The sequence below is a fragment of the Phaethon aethereus genome (assembly GCF_964289735.1).
Source record: "Phaethon aethereus genome assembly, chromosome: 3".
In the NCBI taxonomy this organism is placed as follows: domain Eukaryota; kingdom Metazoa; phylum Chordata; class Aves; order Phaethontiformes; family Phaethontidae; genus Phaethon; species Phaethon aethereus.
In genome coordinates, this window is record NC_138576.1 from 96,821,317 (window position 1) to 96,843,495 (window position 22,179).

Below are 22,179 nucleotides of genomic sequence, written 5' to 3' on the forward strand. Positions count from 1 at the left end.
AGGTGTATTGAATTTTTAGCCTTTCTCTTAGAGTCGTGAGGAGTATCACATAAGCCTGTGCTTTGAGTTTTTCATTTCATGCCTTACGTGTGATCTTTCCCATCCTTGGCTAATCATTAGTAATGGAAGTTTGACATGGGAGTTGTTCAGGCTGCCTCTCTTCATAGATTCTTCTCTGCCAGGGAGAACTCATAGCAGCAATAATCTCTGGAGTCTTTGGGAGGCACTAAGTCCACTCTGCCTTTTGACTGAAGACTAGTCAACATACCTGGTCCAGATTTCTCTCAACCTATTAGAAGTTACCAATGCAGCTGTTGACTGTTTTTCTTCTGTTTTTTCTTTTTCACAATCTCCAGGATGAACTGGATCTCACAGACAAGAACAGAGAGGCTATGTTTGCACTCCCTCCGGAGAAGAAATGGCAGATTTACTGCAGCAAAAAGAAGGTACTACTGTTGTCCTGATTGAAATAGCTCACCAATAAATTCTGTGTGCCTGCACATAATTACTGATATACATCTAGATTTGAACTATGTGTTTATCTACTGTTTACTCAAGAACATGATTAAGTGATGTAAGGATTTTTATCAGAATGAATATGGTACAACCTTCTTAAAAGTAGTGTATTCATGTGTGATTTCTGAAGAGAATGTTAACAAGTTAAAATCCTATCTTGTCCCATTTTGAATCTTTTACATGTTTGGTCTTGGGTTTGTTTTTTGGGTTTTTTTTCTGTGAGATGGAGGAAAAACTATCATGGAAACATGTTAAGGAATTTTTAAAAACTTTTGTAGGTTTCTTAGACTAGAAAATGTATTACTGAAATCTTTCAACATGTCTTCAAATATCTGTAAATTACATAATAATAGCGATGCCTTAAAGCTTGGTAGTTCAAGGTCTTCCAGACCTTGTAGAAAATCACTGAATCATTAAGGTTGGAAAGGACCTTTAAGATCATCAAGTCCAACCGTTAATCCAACACCACCACGCCCCCTAAACCATGTCAAGAAGTGCCACATCCACACGTTTTTTGAACACTTCCAGAGATGGTGACTCCACCACCGCCCTGGGCAGCCTGTTCCAATGCTTGACCACTCTCTCGGTGAAGAAATTTTTCCTAATATCCAATCTAAACCTCCCCTGCTGCAACTTGAGGCCATTTCCTCTCATCTTATCGCTAGTTACTTGGGAGAAGAGACCAACACCTACCTCGCCACAACCCCCTTTCAACCTCGCCACAACCCCCTTTCAGGTAGTTGTAGAGAGCGATAAGGTCTCCCCTCAGCCTCCTCTTCTCCAGACTGAACAATCCCAGTTCCCTCAGCCCCTCCTCATAGGACTTGTTCTCCAGACCCCTCAGCAGCTTCGTTGCCCTTCTTTGGACATGCTCCAGCAACTCGATATCCTTCTTGTAGTCAGGAGCCCAAAACTGAACACAGTATTCAAGCTGCGGCCTCACCAATGCGGAGTACAGGGGCACGATCACTTCCCTACTCCTGCTGGCCCTACTCACTATTCCTGATACAGGCCAGGATGCTGTTGGCCATCTTGGCCACCTGGGCACACTGCCGGCTCATGTTCAGCCGGCTGTCAACCAGCACCCCCAGGTTCTTTTCTGCCGGGCAGCTCTCCAGCCACTCCTCCCCAAGCCTGTAGCGTTTCATGGGGTTGTTGTGACCCAAGTGCAGGACTCGGCACTTGGCCTTATTAAACCTCATACAGTTGACCTCTGCCCATCGATCCAGCCTGTCCAGATCCCTCTGCAGAGACCTCCTGCCCTCCAGCAGATCAACACTCTCTCTCAACTTGGTGTCATCTGTAGACTTACTGAGGGAGCACTCGATCCCCTCATCCAGATCATCAATAAAGATGCTGAACAAGACCGGCCCCAGAACCGAGCCCTGGGGAACACCGCTTGTGACCGGCCGCCAGCTGGATTTAACTCCATTCACCACAACTCTCTGGGCTCAGCCGTCCAGCCAGTTCTTTACCCAGCGAGGAGTAAACCTTTCTAAGCCACGAGCTGCCAGTTTCTCCAGGAGAATGCTCTGGGAGATGCTGTCAAAAGCTTTACTAAAATCCAGGTGGACAACATCCACAGCCTTTCCCTCATCCACTAGGCAGGTCACCTGGTCATAGAAAGAACTCAAGATGGTCAAGCAGGACCTGCCTTTCATGAACCCATGCTGGCTGGGCCTGATCCCTTGGTTGTCCTTCACATGCTCCATGAGCACTCTCAGGATGAACTGTTCCATGATCTTCCCTGGCACAGAGGTCAGGCTGACAGGCCTGTAGTTCCCTGGATCCTCCTTCTGGCCTTTCTTGTAGATGGGCATCACATTGGCAAGCCTCCAGTCTTCTGGGACCTCCCCTGTTAACCAGGACTGCTGATAAATGATGGAGGGTGGCTTGGCAAGCTCCTCCGCCAGCTCTCTCAGTACTCTTGGGTGGATATACCCAGGACCTCATACAAAATGTTCCATATTACACTCGAAAGTGAAGACAACCTGTTCCTATGAATTTCTGTGTAATGCTTGCCATTCAGGGTCTTCAAAGTTCTGACAAACCGGTCAAGAGGGGCAGTAAATCAGAAGCTGATGTATCACACTGGGTATTTTGTCACTGGCAGAATGATGGCCAAGTGAACTGACAAGTTGTATCACTGTTGCGAAACTTGTAAAAGAGGAATTCCTGCGGGTTTGGTGTGGTGAGAATGTTTTGCTGCTCTAGGAGAAAACAGTCAGAAACAAAGATAGCCCCAATAGCATGTATTCATTAACAAAAAGTGTTAGGGGGAAGAAAAGGTGTGGTGAGCATGTTGGCTAGTTTTATTTCCCAAATGTGCAAGTCATGTTATGTGATCATCAGTTTTTATATGTAAGTTTGCATAACAGAAGCTGAAAGAGGAGGTTTAGGTTTCAATACTGAAGATGGCAGATCGAAACCCTGAGCATGGTCCTTCTGAGTTGTGTTTGCTGCCTGCCTTTCCTCGTGGGGTGGGAGGAGGAATTATCTTCCCTATCATGTAATTAAAGAAAACCTCAGTCAAATCAGTCAGATGAGTGCTTTGCATGTGTGTTGCTTTTGGTTGAAATGCATCACACAGGGAAGTTAATAGCAACAAATTAGTTACAGTGCCTCTGAGCTAGCAATAATTCGGGAGGTGCATAAGAGCAGTCCAGGCTCAGTTGTGTTTGGTGCTCTCTCCGTTCTCCTTCCTGCTGGTACACAAAGCTTGCAAGTGGAGGGAAGGTGCAGACTGCTGTGATTAATGTCTGCTTTACACTTTTGCTGGCCAGCTCAGCTGGCTTTTTCAGCTCTGGTGGGAGAGGATCTGTTTGTAGCCATCTTAAGAGAACCACACATTCCACCTCCCAGACAGCCTTGGCAGGATGATTCAGGCTTTAATATATTTTAATATGTTGGTTGGATTCCCTACATCACACTTTTTTTTTTTTTTTTCTTTCTTTTAAGCAGTGGATTTGATATAAGGATCTTGAAGAGCTCCAGAGTTAAAGGAGCTGCATACTGGAAAATCTTTATAATGCATTTATAGTGCAACCTCAGTTAGCTGAACTCCAGCTATCCAAAATGATGTGCTAACTGGAACAGGATACTGTTGCCAGATGTCTATTCATTACATTGTAGATACTTTCAATTACTTGAAACCTTAACTGTCCAATGTTATTCATTGTTTCCCTCACAGGCAGTCAGATGATCAGTGATGACATCTCTCTCGCTAGCCTACTACCTCATCCACCTATCAGCATTGTTTTACAGTGACAGAGAAGCTTGTTGCAGGCTTCCCTTTAGAGGAAAGCTCTCTTTTCCCTGAAGAACTTGTAATCTAATTTTAGCTACAAAGGGCCCAATTCCTCACTTGGCAGAATGCTGTCAGCCATCCAGGACAAGCCCTCAGAGAGCTCTGTCTTGCTGATGTTGGGTTCTTTGAGTTTCCTGGGAAGTGATGGCTCTATGCTTTGAAATGCAGCAAGTGAAAACACTATGAACTAGAAGGTCAGGAAGTGCAGGTTGAGGCAAGTGTTTACAATCATTTACCTCAGGTGCCTTTTCTCGTCTAAAAGTAACGGAAGGTCAGAGCTTCCTGATTTGCTCCAAACATGGTGAGGGTAGTGGACTGTCTTAAGTAAACAAATGTTGCTTGCAAAAATGAAGATCGGTCATAGCTGCAGGCACACTGTCCATTCATCTTGGCAGTTAGACTTTGGATATAATCTTCTACGGTACTTGTTCCCAATGTTGTAGCAGAAAGTCACTATTGTATCAAAAAAACTCATTCTGTCTGTTTCTGATACCAAGCCTTTCTGAAGAAATGGGGGAAGTCATGTATGTTTGTGCATTTAAAGTTATATGCCAGGGGCACAGCTGCCAGTCAGTGTTCCACGGTACTCAAAGGAGATTCAGGTCTGGATTGAAATGTCATGATTGTGGGTGGTATCTACAGAGGAGCGTTCACACAGTATTATACACCCATGCTTGCTTTGGTCACTTTTGGTCATTCTAGGCTTGCATCTGAAACCATTAGTACTAAAAACAAATCACCAATGAATTGATCTAAAGGAGAAGCTTCAGCTAGCATCTATAGTGAATGCTTCACTCTCATTTGTGGAGTACCTACTTGCAAGGAATAAAGACTGTTCTGTTGGAAAATGTTAATGTGTTCTCAGCTGTCTTCTACCTTGCCATTAATCAGTACAGAGATGCAGTTGTCTTAATTTGTATCAGAAGAATCATTAATCAGTCACCACTGACAGCACCCTGACCCAAAACACCAGTACTACACATTTTAGATTGACTCTTTCTCGGTAGTATGAATTTTCCCTGATACCATATTGAGTTATAAGTAAAGCCATATGTTAGGCAAAATGCAAATGGTGACATCCTCTCGCAGTTCAGGTGCTTTATTCTCGTTTTGTTTAGGACAATCTTCATGTCTCACCATCATCTGAAATTTAGAAATACATAAAACCTATAATCCACTGCTGTAATTCCTTCCTGTAAAATTATCTCTAGATTTCCTACTAGTTATATGTTTTGCAGGAATTAGATCAAGCACTAAACCATGCTTTCAGATGTATTTATTTGTAAATGGTAAATTTCTGATGTCAAGGTTTAGAAAACTGATGTTATTCAGTGCTGTTTTACCAGGAGCTGGTATTAAAGTGCATGACTTCATTAAATGCTGATCAAATTATCATATGGAAAGAAGAAGTTGTCATCTCAAATATTTCACCTGTAAATGAGTTCATACTGGTATCCCAAAAAGGGTAGGAAATGGAGGGATTGCACTACTTCGGCACACGCTGCTTTGGATGCAGTCTGCATTTCTAAGAATGAGGTCTCATTGTGCAGGCAATAGCTTATTGCCTTCTGTACAATCCTACAAGCTCTTAGACTTACTACTATTGGAAAGCAAGTAATTTTCTTTTTACAGCCTTTCCTGCCTCCAGAGACTAATTTGTAAGCCTTCAGTTGAGCAGATTTTAGTAGGAAACACACACATTTTGCAGAGTTAAACAAGTTAGTTTTGGGGCTTTTTTAAATTCTGTGTTTCTTTGAGGGGGAAAAAATGGTAGCAAAGCTCTTTCCAAAGTACAGCTAATCTGGACTAGCTGTATCATACAGCTTCTCTCCAAACAAACAAACAAAATAAACAAAAAGCTCAATTCTAATAACTGTGTTGAGCTCTCCTAGATATTTTGGGGTTAGTTTGTACTCTTCTGATTTTGGTTGTACCCTAGAATGGCTGCTTTGAGTTGATTGTGCTTTACCTACTCAAGTGAGATTATTCAAGCTCAAGTAGTGAAGCAATAATCAGCACACTGCAACTTTCTGGAAAGAGGCATTTATGGCATCTAAATAAAGAGTACATGCTTATAATCCTTAAATTGATTGTACTTTTTCTACTGTGGGAAACAAATGTAGAGAAAGGCTTCTCCACAATAGCAAATTAGGCTTTAAAAATTCTGAGGAAAATTTATCTGAAGCATATGCTGTAACAGCCCATGTGCAGAAAAGAAAATTTCCTTATGATTCCATCCCTTGCAATTATTTTTTAACTATATTTTAATTATGTTTTTCATCTACGTGATGAATAAAAAAACCCTCTTAAACTGAATATGAGAATAGGAGTCAGGAAACTCCTTGGTTCTAAGTCTTTGATCTAAACTGTTGAATAGCTTCAAAGAACTTCTCATTATTATGTTTATATCTAATGCATTTCTCTCTATCTGAAAGAAAGAGTAGCAAAGTTAGGAAACTTTGTGGCAATGTTCTGGCCATCTCATCCTCTCATACCTTTTCCCTGCACTATATACATGTCTTGTCTGCATACAGCATTTTTCCCCCTGTCCTCACCCCCTGCCCCCCCCTCCTTTTCCCCCCCCTCCAGTACGGTCTTAAAAATCTGAATGTATTTTCAGTTCAAGCGCTGTTCATTCTTTTTCCTTGCTGCACCTATCTGTCTTTTAAAGTATTCTGGTAGGAATGGATTTTGTGGTGAAGCCTCCAGACTTGGGATAGCTCACTGCAAGGAGCAGGAAGGATGGAGTGAAAGGCACTTTTGCGCATTACACAATCACTCAGGAGTCCAAGTCTGTTGGAGTGAGGTCGCAGATCAATGCTGAAACCAGTGAAGCTGCAATCCAGGTGCAGAGCAACCCAGATGCCCTTCTAGAGAAGGTTTACACCTCTCCTACAAAGCAGCAGCAAATACTGCTGCATTCAGGTCCCTTTTCCTAATGTGAGGGCTGCATCCAGCCCAACATTAGGTTTCAGAATGTCCTGGGGAATCCTAGCCTTAATCAGACTTTAAGTTTTAGTAGTTTTACTGCTTTTTTTATACCATTTGCAGCTCAATTTCACAAACTCCCACTTTGGTCCCATGCTGGCTGTCTAACATTAATGAAGATAATGTCTACATGTCAAGTTTTGGGTTTTTATTTTCTTTGAGAGTTTCTCTTTGAGCTTTGCCCTTGACGTTTTCATTGTCAGCAAAATGTCACCATAAAAAGTATAGCTTGATATTGTGCATCTGGATATAGAGTAAGATACTGCTGTCCTCCACCCCCATGCCCACGCCTGCCTTCAGAATCCTGCAGAGCTCTAAGCAAAATTTCCAATCCAAAACCAGGCTGTATTACTATAAGCTATAAACCCTGCTTGAAACCCAGCTACAGTTCCAGCTTCTAGGGAGTGCAATTCACCTATACTGTGGATTCTTCCTTCCATTAAAACTATAACTATAAAAATTAACTCATATGTATAATATAAATTCATATATATATATATGTGTGTGTGTGTCTGTGTTGATAAAAAATATATGAAACCTGCTGGAGAAATCTAAGCTGCTTTTGCAGCTTTTTATATGATTACCTTAGTCTGCCAGGGATGCAGCAGAAGATGGATGCAAATATAATACCTTGAGTCCTCATTGCCTTTGGAGGAAAGTTTCTGAAGTGGGTGAATGTTCCTGTACCTACTGTTTATTCTTGGGTTGCTTTGTTCTGTGGTTTTGCACTGTTGAAGTGTAGTTTCAGCTTGGTTAAGAAGGAGAGGCAGTTACTTCTCAGCTAAAGTGAACTGGCAGGGCTTATCTTCCAAAACCCTGAGGTCTTTTCTGTGCATTTAAGACGTCATATGGAGCCTTTAAGAGCAGGAGGCTGCATTACATCTGGTGTATTTAGATAGGAGTTCTGCAATTCTTGCCGTAAGAAAGTGTTCATTTTTTCAGGTTCCTACTTTAAAGTAGGAGATATATGTAGAGATATTCAGAGGAAAATAGATATTCCTTAAAGAAGAGAAAACGGATCTTCATCTGGTCTTATTTAGTGATACAACATACCAGATGAAGATCACACCATTGTGTTGTCTGAGTGTGGGTTTTTGGTTTTGTATTGTCTGATCCGAGCTATGAAAGCCCTTTGGGGTTCATCCTTTCTGTATGAAGAGTGCCAAGCACGTGGTTGTCTCATAACAAATGAAGTGGGTGGTTTGAAGTTGTATTGTTTTCTATTCTATCTTCTTGCAGTATTTTTTCCTCTTTGAAATGCTCTTAGAGTCTGTTATTGATTTGGAATGCTAAACTGTTTTGGTTATGGATTTATAGCTATAAGGAGCATTTAATGTGTCCCTTATAAGTTGCCTTCTTTAGAGTTGTTATTCCACACGCTGCATGTGGGAACAGCAGACATGAACACACAAGATGATTTGCTGCAGTATTTGAGATGCCATTTGTAAGGAATCCCATTTTGACGAGGTTTGGATGTGACTTCATGAGAGTTTTTTTCTCCCAGCTTTGCATGAAGTGTTTAGGGGGAGTGTGGGTGGGTGCTTCTACTCTCTCTTCCCCTGGGATATCTGAAAAACGCACAGTAACCTCACAGCACATAAAATAGCCTAAAAGCAAAAACAGTTGGTAGACAGTAGGAAGCTGAAGAAGCTGTGTAGGACTTGGAATGCTTAGTGCAAGTGTATTGCTGGCTAAACAATGAGGATATCTGATGACCGCAGGGCAAAGTCCACCTGTACATTGGAGATGGAGAATTAGACTTCACATGAAGTCTTTGGTGCATTGGAAAACTGTTCCTATTCCTACTGATGCTGTAGAAGTTTGTGGCAGGAGTTCAGCTCTTCAGTCAACATTTTAATTTAACTCAGTTTTCAAACATTGACAACGACCTGAACAACCTGATCTAAGTTTGAAATTAGCTCTGCTTTGAGCAGGTCCCATCTGCCCAAGGCCCCTTCCATCCTAAAGTGTTCTGTGATTCCCTGAACTAACCATAAACCAAACTAGGAAAGCAGCTGTATGGCCCTATAAAGAAAGAAGGGGGCAACAGAAAGGCTCTGTGCAACGTACTGTCTCCTGTATTATTGCTATGAGACCAGCTCCTTGAAATAGGCTGTAGCAGAAGTTGTTAGTTGGTTCCCTCCCAGTGCCTGGGATCCATGGTTGCTTTTGGCTGAGTGACTGCGTGACTTCCTTAGCTCAAGAAGACTGCTGGTGAAACAGTCTGAACTGTGGAATTTCTCAAATGAATTCTCTGAATATAGACTTGCTTTCAGTTAGCCTATGGCTCAGTGGAAATCTTGTAACACTGGTAAGTCACAGTGGGAGGATGTTGCCCTTTGCAAACCGTGGCATTCCTTCAGCTGGATGTTTGGAAAATGCCAGCAATTATGGAGTTAACTTGCTTTTTTCCCACCAGCATCTGTTCCTTTTTCTGTTAACAGAATGACTTCATGCTCAGATGTTTGGGATGATTTGTTAGCTTGATGCTGACATTGGGTCATTCCAGTATCTTTAGTCTAGGTATGGAAGACAGGCACGTGGCTTCAAAAATTACTCTGTTATAAATGCAAGTAGACTTTAGAGCAGTAAATTCAGAAACTCTGGCCTATGACAAGCACAGGACAGAATGGGAAACAACAAAATGCAGCGAGTGCCACTAATGCAGCAAATGCACACATTTCCTGTTTAGTGGTGTAATTAGGTCTTTTCAGTGTGAAAGAGCTGTTTGATTAATGGCACCTGTTAATGTGTGTCCTAAGGCTGAAGTAGTAGCCTTTTTGTATGGTTTATCACTAAGTTCCTGTAATTTGTCTTGATGTTTCTTTTCCTTGATATTTTCCGTTCTATAGCAAGTACCTTGAAGAGGTTACTCTGAGGAACAATATGGTAGGCTTAATGATGTGGGAGACTCCTCTTAAAAATATGTTTTGTTTTGTTTTGTTTTTTTCCTGGAGTCGCTCTTGCAGTGGTTTGAAGGATGAATTTGGTGTCAAGGAGGCAAAAATGCTTGCACAATTCAGCTGATATACCATTATTACAGCTTGGAATCATGATACCTAAAATATCACATTATAGCAGACATAAGAGGAGATAAGGAGTTTTTTCCAAATTGTTCATTTTACTTGGTTTATATTTTCCATGCTGCAATGCTAACAGTTACAGACTCATTTATTTATCCAGGTATAAGAGGTTTTTTTGCATCAGAGCCTTGAAATTTTATATATTTATTTATGTATAATTGAAAAGTCTTCTCTTCCCCACACCACTATGGGAACAGCCTGGAATATTTTTAGTTTCTTCCTCCCTCTCCCCCTCTCTCTCCAACAGCAAAGGTTAGCTGTTGCTTGGAAAATGCCTTCCCAACTCTTCTGTTCAGACTCCTGAAGACATAAATGCCATAAACTTGCCATGATATTTGCTATAGGTATTCCGTGTATCTAGAATTTAGGTGTCCATCTTGCAATTCTGCATTTTTCAGGTCTGCTACTAGTGCTCCAGTTGAAGTTAGTACTCAAAACTTCTCAAAAATCAGGCCCAAAATAGTTCTGAGGTTATACAGTGATAGTTGGAAAATTGTCATCATCATGCCTAATGCTGTGTTTTGCATTTGGCTTGCATTCTGTGGGAGTTTGGGAGAGCTCAGTGGGAGCAGATGTGACCCTACCATGGAAAAAAAAGAAGGGGAAAAAAAAAAAAGAGAGAGGGAAAAAACCCCCCAACATTTATGCAGCTGTCATCCTACTAAGATGGTGTAATTTGCTGTACAAGAACAAAAATAATGGTGAACAATCCAGTTCTGCTGTATGGGAAGTACATGTAAATGCTGATTGTGTGATTTAATTGCTGTCACTGGATTATGTTGTGTCCTTGTCTGTCCTTTTGCAAAAGTTCTGGATCTCAACAGTCCAAGTATGAGTCAGTCCTGCTGGTGGTATGCAATAATAATAGTATATACTGGTGTCCAATGCAGTTCTCACCATTCTTAGTGAGGTTAGTCTTAGGTGGATAAGCAAGAGCAAAGAATTTGTAAATAACTGGCATATTTCTCTGTTACGTGAGAAGCAGATTTGGCACAGGCCAGGGCTCACTCTTCTCTGCACTTGGAATTTCACTAAATGCTCACCAGCCTTTCAAAAGCCAGTGGATACTGAGCAGGAAGAGTTGCTGAATTCCCTATCTTTTAAATGAAAAGTTTAGAAACAGGCACAGTAAAGAATTGTTGCAAGGATCTAGTGACAGCCATGAAGATAAATAATTTTACTTCTACTGTTCTGGAGAATTGTTTAGTTTTCATTAGTCAGATGTGACAGTTTCAGCTACATACCTGAATTGAGGTGAAAATCACATTGTTTTCCAGGATATTCAGTCATCTGTTGAAAGGCATCTGCCATCCCAAACTTTTTTCACATGTAATGGGTGAGAGAAATGAAGACTGGGAGAAAGGAAACAGATTTACCTGAGTTTATGGAAAGGGGAGAGAAAGAAAGCAACTGAATGATACACTCAACTATTGGGTTAGCGACTTAAAAGTCGTAGGCCTCTATTCATTCCCTTTGTTCACCTGTCCAACAGCTCCTAACTTTATTGTTTTTTCAATATTGACTGGGGTTAAAGGAGGAAGACAAATAGAAAACAAGAGGCTGCTCTCACTACTCAACTGTAATTCCTCTTAGTAAAGGGCCCAGAGCAGAAGTGGACTGGAGCAAGTAGCAGTGTCACTGGAAAAATGGACAGTGGACAGTGAAGAGAAACCTTTTGGTGTTTGGTATTAACAAATCCTGTGTGTGTGTTCCCAGAGGGACTTGTCCTAGGTAGCTGTGCTGGCTCTAAGTAGGTGTGTCCTAGGTAGTTCCTTGTGTCTTTGAGCACTGTTAGTGACATTTCATTCCCATCATCATGCGACATGCAGGGTGATTGCCATGAATGGTAGGTGACTTCATTTTATTTAGAAAAGATTGTAAGTGGTTTCATGCTAGAGATAGACAGAGTAGGACAAAAACATAAACTTTCAGTGCAGGCATGTGACAGACAGGAGGCTTGGTTACGCAGGCTGGGCTCTTCTCTGGTTTTTCACATGACCTAAAGAATTCTGGGAGGAAGAGGAGAGGAAGTGAGGAAGGAGACAGTCCAAATTACATAAATACTAGCAGGGTAGGGATACAATTGAAAATAGTGCTGCTGGAAAGGGAACAAGGGATTCTGGATGGGTGAGGAAAAAGCCCCTTTCTGTATCCACAGCATATTGACTGTAATCTGAACTGGCTTAATGCTAGAATGGAAATGTACACACAATACTTATACATAACACAGAGTAAAAAATAGTAGGGACAATGCAGAGCTTGGATGTTAATGAAACAATAGAGTATGTCCCACCGCTGCTGCTTAGAATTTGTTGGGATAGCAACAGATTGTTGACTACACCTGCCACAGGAATCACTGCAGAACCTTCACCCTGACCTCAAGCTTGCTGCAGGTTTGTGGGGACAGACCTGTGGTTCAGGAGTACAATCTACGTCCATAGCCACACACTTGGAGAGCAGGCTGTGTCCCTGAGAAATGTTTTGTCTTCTCCTGAAGACCCCCTGAGTAGAACAATCATGAACTGACCTCCTGACTGGTAGGATCCTCCATAGCGGACATTTCCCATCACTTCCAAAAGAAGGGTACAGAATGGGCTGAGGGAAGGTAGGCTTCTGAGAACTTCTTCACTGGAAGTGCAGAGAATTCATGAATTGCCTTACCTGGCAGCTCATTATTCATATTATACACTTATCAGCTGCAAAATATCAGTTGATTGATCTGGGGCTTGTGAATAGTAGTGCATATAAGAGGTTTTAAACATGAGTATGGAGTTCAGCTAATAGGACAGAATGATCTTTAGGCAGCAACAGGGTCAGGGGAACGTATCCAACGAGAGCAACTTCCATGACAAAGGTTCAGCAGAGGAACAATGCGTAGAACCAGTAGACTTCAATTTGGCAAGTAAGTTTTGTCCTGAGGGCTGAAGGCACTGGATAATTCAGTGTGGCCTCAGCTGTACATTTAAGTAGTTCTGTAAATAGAGGGACATGTTGTCTTCGTGGTCACACACTATACCCATAAATTAATGCCTGGTGATGGTGGGATCCCCATCCTATGGCAGGGCTAAATATGTTTGAAGAGGGACAAGCACACTTGTATGATCTGTAAATGATAAGAGGAGGCTGATGCAGTCAGTGCTGGCAGCAAGTTTACATCTATCTGTATTGAGGAGAATGATAACAAGCCAACAGAAGAATGGTGGTGGAGTCACCATCTCTGGAAGTGTTCAAAAAACGTGTGGATGTGGCGCTTCAGGATATGGTTTAGGGGACACGATGGTGCTGGATTAATGGTTGGACTTGATGATCTTGAAGGTCCTTTGCAACCTTGGTGGTTCTGTGATTCTGTGTTCTGTGATTCTCTGAAGAGGAAAAAGAAGAAAGGGTCTTAAAACTAAAAGTGTACTATGCAACCCTGCTATAATTTAAAGTTCCTTAAAATGAGATTCTCTCCATCAGTAATCTTTAGTAAGTCTTGTGCCAGACGTGATTATTGTTAAACTTCATCTTGGTTTAAACACTACAATTATACAGTTCATTAAAATCAGTAGTTGAGACTTCTGAGGATTCAGAAAAAACCTAACTCTTATCTTCAGCTCATAACACTGCACCAACAACTTTTCCACCTGCCAGGTATGGCATTGCAGTCCATTTTCAGTGAGAAACTATGTATCTGTATGTGTTTGCAACGCATCTGGCACATTTTCTGGAATATAAGAAATAAAAGCATAGCCTTCATCTCCGTTAGACTGATACCAATTAAAAGTAATTAATTTGAAGCGGGTTTACCTGTTAGATGAGGTTGGAAATGACACATGGTGTGTATACAATGTACAACTAAAGTTGCTGTATCTATGGGTGCTTGGGAAGCAAAAAAAGTGATGGATGGAATAAGCAGTTCAAAACAAAGCATACATTTAACTTATTGGAAAGTTTTTCAGCCTGTGGTAGGGCAAACCATCTTTCAAAAATGACTGATAGTCCATTTTAATTTCTAAAGTCTGGTGAATTTCAGCAGGGTTGAAGCTTCTCTCTATTATGAAAAGGTTTCTAAGACAGAATCCTCATCCTTCATAAATGTATCCCTTTTTCACTTTTATGCTTTTAGACTTTATCATATTTTGTGGCAGTGAATTCCACAGTTCGGCAGTATAAGATATTTTGTGATATAAATAATAATATGAAGCCTTTGATTCTTCCTTTGAAAGGCTGGCTAGTAACCAGCATCAGAGGTCATTATTAGGTCCATCAAGTTACTGGCAGTAGGACAGAGATAGGGTTAAATGAAGCAAAAAATTAAAAAAAAAAAAAAAAAGGAAAAAAACCCACCCAAAACCCTGTGGTCTCTTAGGTAAAATATTCCTGTGTCATAATCCAGTGAATTGCAAGCATGTATGGCTATACCTGAATATTCCCTTTCAACAAGTTATACAGTAGACTGCTTTTGTGGCAGAAAGATTATCATCTGCATATCAACAGCTTAATTCCAGGGAGAGAAGTAATGTTTGTTTTTCTCACTCTAGATAAATTATGCTTAAAAGGCTTGGATATAGCTCCCTCCCCCAAACCCTGAGAATATTTGTGTAAATGTTAGTCATGGATCCTGAGAAATGGAGCAGTGACCACATCTGTCTAGTGAATGGCTCAGTCCTATGGTCTGTCGTGTTTCAAAATTAGCATCTCTTGGGACATGGTTGGCTTTTTGGAGGTGTAGACTGTCTGAAAAGCTTAGGTGCATTTTACCTCCACTTCTGAATTACTATTTCATCCCATAGCAGATCAAACACATTTTGCGTCTTTTAATGGAAGTGCTTTTTATTTATGCCACTTTCGCTGCTCTGAACTAAGACTTAGCCAATAGGATGGGCAGTGTGTTAATGAACAGGTAAATGTTTCTTTGAAAGCTGCACTTCTCCTTAAAGTGAAGAAAAGTCAGTAAATTGTGGAAAAAAAAGGAAAATGGTGATTTGGACAAGAGTGCAGTACAACTTCAGTGTGGATTGATTCTTGGCTGTGCTGCAGATTTCCTGTGTAACTGGGAACTGTGTAATTGTCTGCATCCCATTTTCCCTGTTTTTGCTGATCTCACTGAAAGAGACAGTGGAAAACCTAATACGTGATTTTCTTTTAGGACCTTTGACAGTGTAGAGTGCAAGGTGTTACAAGATTGTATTGTATTCAGCATTAATAGCAGATGTTGTGGTAAATTGAGTCTTTTTTAAAAGCATATGAAGGGAGAAGAGTAGCTCTTGTGGGAAATGAAGTGCAAGTGATAACCATCTTCCACCCGCCAAGCAAATTAAAAAACCCTACCTTGTTTATAGTGGCCAGAATGTTTGTATGAAGAGCAAGGGTCATGCACCTCACTTTGAAACAGAACATGGACGTGAGTCTGAATCCTGCACATCTCAGATGAATGTTTTACCATCTAGGCTGTTCTGAAGAGTGTGAGAGGGCTTTATCCAGAAACAGAACCTTTATCCAGCAAAGCTTTCATCTCAATTGATGTAAGTCATGTTAAAAGTTGAAGTTTCAGTGAACTGGCATTAGAAAAAATATTCACTGAAAAATCCCCACTTATTTGTAATCAGGATCCTGATTCCCATTGCCTTTTAATGAGAAATATGAAAAAAAAGCTACAGGGACTTAGTATGACAAATAATATATTTCACTTTTTCTTAAAAGGTATTAGGTTCTTGTAATGACTTGAACTCCATGATTTAAATTTTCTGAGCTATATGTGATGATGCTGACCCTTCACACCAGGTAAAATAACCTGTCTTTCAGCTCTCTGAGGCACTAGAATGATGCATGCAGGCTATTGCAAGGAGGAACCACACTAACCTTAATGTGGCTTTTGCAAATAAATGCAATTCTTTGTGACCCAAGTATAAACTTGGGCATGCGGTGTCTGGACACGATACAGTGAACAAGCTGGAACAGGAACTTATATTACAGTAGCCTCATCTCATATTCTTCATCTGTGTTTGTATTTTTACTGATATAGAGAGGAGCTCAAGGAATGGTATCATGGTTCTTTGCTCAAGAAAGATTTTATACCCACATTTTGCAGCGTCAGGTATGTGGCTTGTTCCCACGCTGTTCTGAACAGCACAAAGCGGTAAGGTCAGCTGTCTGCAGTTCTGAATTGACAGGTTTGAGAAGGAAGTCATGTTGCTAGTGAATAAATGTCATCCCAATAGGACACATCCTTGTTGTATGACATCCATAACATATGGTGTATTTCTTGATGCATCTGTTCCAGGGAAGAAGTGTGTTGTTTCAGTTTACATGTTAGAAGGCTTCATGAGTCATCATCCCTGGCAATTTATCACAGGGGTCTCTGTGCAGGTAGTGGCAAACTCCATGTAATGGTTGGACACGTAGGGATGCCAAGCACCTGCTGGCTCCAGGGAGCTGGGATTTGTCTACATTGTATAAAAACAACCTGATATAAATGATGGTGGAAATAAGAGAGTGTTGGATTCAGTGTCAGATCAATGTCTGTTCCTAACTCTGCCAAGTGATTTCCTGGATGAGTTTTAATTGTCATGTCACCATATATGTATCCCTGTCTCCATCTGCAGGAAAGAAGCCTTGTAAAGTTGCTAATTTTGTGGATGTATTTATTAATGCTCTGACACTCTGATATTCAGGACACACTCTAGAGAACTGCTTAACATTGTTTGGGGCCCCATTTGGTGCAGAGTAAAATACCAGTGTGTCATCATTGGAAACTGAAACCTAGTGCTTGCCGCAAGAGATTCAACGCAGGCAGTAACTGCTCAGGCTTTCCTTGTGCTGTTTCTTTCAAAACTGAAACCATCTTGAAAAGAAGCACCCACCATATAAACAGCATCTTTCATTTTCATGACCCACTCAGCCATGAATATCTGGCACTTCTGTAACACTAGTGTTTGGTACTTCATAGAAAGTCTCTCAACAAAGGCAGTGGTCTATAATTCTTGACTATGTCTGTTAAGATGGCAGTCTTTGTATCGCAAATGCTTGTCTCACTGACGTGGCAGCTGCTGAAGGTCTCTGCTCTCTAGAGAACAGCTTGCCCGATGGACAAGGTCTCCCAGGATTTGCAAAAAGGCTTTCAGGACCAGCTGAGCTATGCACACAATACTTTGTTTTATTTTTTTTTTTTTTCATTTTGACTGGTTCAGATGGTCCAAATATTTGCAGAACTCCATTAAGTCCTATTTGGGATGAAGTCATAAGTTCCACTTTCCACCAAGGCATGGAGCCTGTCCAAATTAGTGTCAAAGCCTATATAATACCTTGGCTATATTGCAGGCTTGTATAGTATCAAGATCCTGTTTTCACAGCAGTTACATAGTTGTTACTCTAGTGAAGAATGATATGGCCCCTTATAAAGTCCACAAGCTGACGTCTGTTTTTTAATGCAATATTTACACTATTCAAGGAGCTAAAAGAAGGCTTTTCTTTAATAGATTCCTTCAGCTAATGTTTTCCCTTATACAGATGGGTTATTGTTTCCAGCTTTTCATACCTATGTGGCTTTGTATATTAGGGCCTCAGTTTTTGGTTTGGCTTTTTTTTTTTTTTCCTTCTCTGTGTCTCCTGGAGCAAGGGAAGGATCTTTCTGTTATCATCAAGTTGGTTTTATTTGACGGTCAAAACCCTGAAGACATTAAACCAAACAAAAAACCCCAGCACCCTGTTGTTGCCCCCCCCCACCATACACCACACCCCACACCCTGAATTGCTTTCCGTTTTCGACTTATCTTCCCCTCTCTGAGAGGAAACATGGTACAGCAATTTTTTACCGTGGGCAGAACTCATAATTTGGGCAATGAAATGTTTTTTTTTCTAATGACTCTGATGCTACAGTTGTGCACTTGTCTCTCTTTTGAAAATGTTGCCCAGGTGATTGCTATAAATAACATTGTGCCACCTAATGATTTGATGGGGCTGGATAAAAATCTGTATGTTCACCCTGAATATAAGTAGATTTCTGGGTCTTCATAATAGAAACAAAGTGCCAGATTTTAAGTACATAATCACATTTGTTCTAGTGAAGTAAAACACACACTGACAGCCATAAAATTCTGGTCTGAACAGGGAAGGACCACTGAAATTAGATGAATATTTATGCTTAATATGCTGCTCGGCCAAAACAGCTTTGGAAAGTGGGGATTGCATAGTGGAGTATCTACTAAAACTTTTTTAATTTCAGCAACATACACCTTCAGTTTGGGCTTTAGTTCAGGAAAAATCTTACACTTGCTGTGTTCCCCTGAAACCAATTTTCTCCCAATTCTAATTAAAAACAAAACCAAAACATTAAGACTTACAGGCTCAGAATTCAGACCAATTTGTAGTGGATGAGAATAGTCAAAAGCAGGCGACACTGTGGACCTTCTGTCATTTGCCAAGGTAACTACAGATACAGATATATTTTAGGGGATCGGAGTCTTTTTATCCTTGGTTCTGATTTGTAATGGTTTGGGTTCAGGTAGGAAATTATTCAGAATTCTGATTTTTATTTTTTTTTTTTAGTGTATCTATCCCGATGCTCTTCAGCCTGCATGTCTAAACTAGACATCTAGAAAGGTTAGTTGCAGTATTCCTGCATTTATATTTTCTTTTTTTCCCTAAAGAATTTTAGGGAGAAAAAGTATTGTAGTTTATTTTGGAATATGAAGGATGGATCCAATGAGTCCTTAATTTTTACATGTGTTTGGTTTTTTTTACTTGAAGTTCATAATGGAGGCAGGAGAAGTGTAGCGAACACACAGTGTTCTTGTCACCTGTACTCCGCAAACAATTATAGCTGCCACTTGGTCTTTTATAATTCTATGCAGAGAAAAATTTCAGAAGGGTGTATGAGCACACCTTGCACTTCAGATTGGTGGCTCAACCTGGTTCCCTGCAGAATGACCTTACTTCACTATCTCTGGATTAGCTCCCCATCTCTACTGTTCTCTTTGGGGATGATAAGATTATCTTATAAAAATAATGGTGTATTTATGTACTGTATGTCTTAATTATTTTTCCATCAGCAAGACAATATTTTGACTTTTGAACGGGAGGTTAAGGTCTGCCAAGTGTGAAACGTTTGTCAGGGTTATGATTGGCCACTATGTATTCTACACAGAAAAGGGGCAGCAAAAGGCAGTCTACCAATAACATGTGGTGTGGCAATTCTAACTGGCGATCGGTATGGAGTTGCATATTTCTGTAACGTGCCACTTGACATGGATTTGGGTCCATCAGATTCCTGCCGGTTGTGGCCAGGAAAGGGAAGTAAGGAAAAGCAACAGAATCTCTCAATTTGAGAAAAGTCTCCTTGTTCTTAATTGCACCATTTATTATCGTGAGGTGGTGGGTGCATAGCAACTGTGGACGTAATTGGTATCTCTTGCCACTTTGCCAGTCTCCCGTATTTTTCACACAGTGCCAGTCTATGATGTGATGCTTTGTTTAAATCTTCTGCTCTTCTTAATTGTTCAGTTGGATGCAAGGACTGAATAAAGAGTTGTGATCTGTCTAGGATGTTTCTGTACTGCAGTCCTTTGCTAGATGGGGACAAAGCTGTTTTGCTGGTATTGTGAATGCAGAAACTCCTTTAGTTTACATGTTGAAAGACCAGTGGATTGAAGAGAGGGGAAGGAAAGATCCAAGTCTCAGTCGTGATTTTGTCTTTAATTCTAAATATGAAGATTTTGATTTGTGCAGAATTGTTGCTATGTGTTCATATGTAGCCTGGCAGGAACTTGTCAGGTAGCAAGGTGTTTTCTGAATGTGAGGGAGCATGTAGAGCTATTTCTCATCTCTAAACCAAACAGTTCTGGAGTAATGGAGGTACTCTGATAGACCTACATATGTAATATTGTTCTGTATATCTTCCAGAGTAACCTTTCTAGTATGCGCATTCATACACAGACAACGTAGTCTTCATAGATCTTTGGACATCCTTAGGATGAGTCAAGCGGTTCAATCTCTTGCCATATGCTAGGTGTCTTAATATGAGTTAATTTGTAGTTTATGATGGGAGATTAGTATCCTAGAAACCGATCCTCATTTTGCCAGTGACTGTTACACCCATCTAGAAATAGATGCACTAGAATGAAATCTCATTTTCATTGAGCAGACAAGGAACAAGAAAGAATTGCTTCATAAGTAGAGGTAGGTCTGCTTTTAGAAGCTGAGCTTAGTCTAATGATTATTTCAGGTGCATTATTTGGGAGGTAGGGATAGAAGGATTAATACTGCTTCTACTGTAACTGAGGGGATGCTCTTCTGTTTCTTTAGATCTTCTGAGGTTGTGCTTAACTTTTTAGAATAGAATAGAATATTTCAGTTGGAAGGGACCTACAATGGTCATCTAGTCCAACTGCCTGACCAATTGAAGGCTGACAAAAAGCTAAAGTGTGTTATTAAGGGCGTTATCCAAATGCCTCCTAAATACTGACAAGCTTGGGGCATCGATCACCTCCCTAGGAAGCCTGTTCCAGTGTTTGACAACCCCCTTGGTAAAGAAATGCTTCCTAATGTCCAGTCTAAGCCTCTTTTTGGTTTATCACGTCAAAATGAGGCAGTCTTTTGGCTTCTCTTCAGGTTCCTTTACTTGATTTTCTGCTCCCCGCTCCATAGCAGATGTTAAACTCCTTAGCTGGTGAATCCCATCATCACTCTAGCAGTAGAGAGGCAAAATAATTTATAAAATCTGTCAATATAAAGCTACAAAATGTAAACATGTTATCTGTAAATGGGCTATCCTTCTACTTGTAAACCTAGTATGTTTAAGGGACCAAGGTTTGCTGCTTAGATGCCAAAGATAACTGTGTCTTGACCAAACTTTATTATTCTATGTTTAATAACCTTAGCTGAAGGGGATTCTTTTTATCTGACACACCATGGTGACAGTGCTAACATTAGACTTTCAGAAATGTTTGTAATAAACGCCACACATCTATGTGCATTATACAAGAATATGGGGGGAGATACCACAATAAAGAGCTGCACAGTGGAGAATCACAGATGGTTCTACAGTGGCATTTCATCCTGTAAAGTCTCCCTGTGTAACCTTGTTTAACTTTCTGTTTCAGGAACAAGAAGATCCTAATAAGCTTGCTACCAGCTGGCCAGATTACTACATTGACCGCATCAATTCCATGGCAGCAGTAAGTTAACTCTCCTGCAAAGCAGGGAAGATTTCCTACCATAGAGATGTGTTTCTTTAGGAAGAAGTCCCCAAAGGAGAAGAATGTTAGCCCAAGTGAATGACTGATTTAAAATAGGACTTCTGAAAGAAGACAAGTATGTTTATTAAGAAAAAGCCCTGCTCTAGCTGAAGAATAGATAGCACCATAAGCATTTCCAGTTTTTATTTCTACTGAGCACTGAAGGCAATCAAGTTAGATTCTGGAATGAAAATTCAAGAGAATATTTGATGAATCAGAAAAGCAACTCTTTGAAAACTAGGTAAAGTTCTGTTTTGTTGTGTGGTTTCAAATTGATTTCTAACTAATCTAGATAACACTGGGATTATTAGTTTAATAGAAGAATTAAAGAGAAGGTAGTTGTTTCATAAGATAATATCCACTTACATAAGAGCAGATAAATAGAGGGACATAAGGCTATAAAACCTTAGACATCAGATACAAGCCAAAAGGTATTTGAGGAAAACTTTTTTTTAATTGTCCTTGTTCAATAGCTATTTAATATGTCTCTTCCTCTGAAGCATCCAGTAGAGCTGGTCACTAGCAGAAGCAGAACACCTGTATATAGTGTCCACTGATCTCTTTTCATGTGGTAGATCTTGTATTTTGAAATTTGATCCTTCTACTGATTTTATAGTAAAATTTTGCCTCTAATTATTAATGTGCAATGTCTACTCAGCTTTTTTTTTTGCCAGTTGTGCAGAAGTGATGATAGAATTCTGTTCCTAGCATCTTAGGTAGAACACCTTGTTTGTTTACTTATGCTTTTGTGTTTGATTTCTAAAGGCTTCTTTGCACCTTTTGTATAGTGGTTATGAGCTATAAAATAATTTCATAAAAATAATACCTTAATGGATGCTAAATGTGTCAATACTGATGCATTTCTCATGTTGAAATATGTCTTGCTCAGTAAAAAAAAATAAATCAAGATTTACAAATTGTTATTAACTCACTGAAAGAGGATAAAAGAAAAGCTGCTTTCTACTGTGAGTCATGAATAAACATAATGTTCACCTTCCTTCATGCCAGATTTTCTTGGGGTGGAGTAGTGGAATAGAAAGAATATGGACTTGTTCTGAGAAAAGAGATT

The 22,179-nt window shown here is 40.3% G+C and overlaps 1 protein-coding gene across 2 annotated transcripts in view; it reads left to right on the forward strand.

Annotated features, from left to right (window-relative positions):
- The window catches only part of DAAM2 (dishevelled associated activator of morphogenesis 2), a gene marked incomplete at its 3' end in the record, with an annotated part of 119,122 nt that overhangs the window by 23,347 nt on the left and 73,596 nt on the right, over positions 1-22,179 (forward strand). For both annotated transcript variants that reach the window (XM_081998230.1, XM_081998231.1), the window contains exons 2-3: positions 357-446; positions 20,976-21,050. In XM_081998230.1, the coding sequence (XP_081854356.1) occupies positions 357-446; positions 20,976-21,050 (165 nt within the window). The remainder of the gene's footprint in view (positions 1-356; positions 447-20,975; positions 21,051-22,179) is intronic.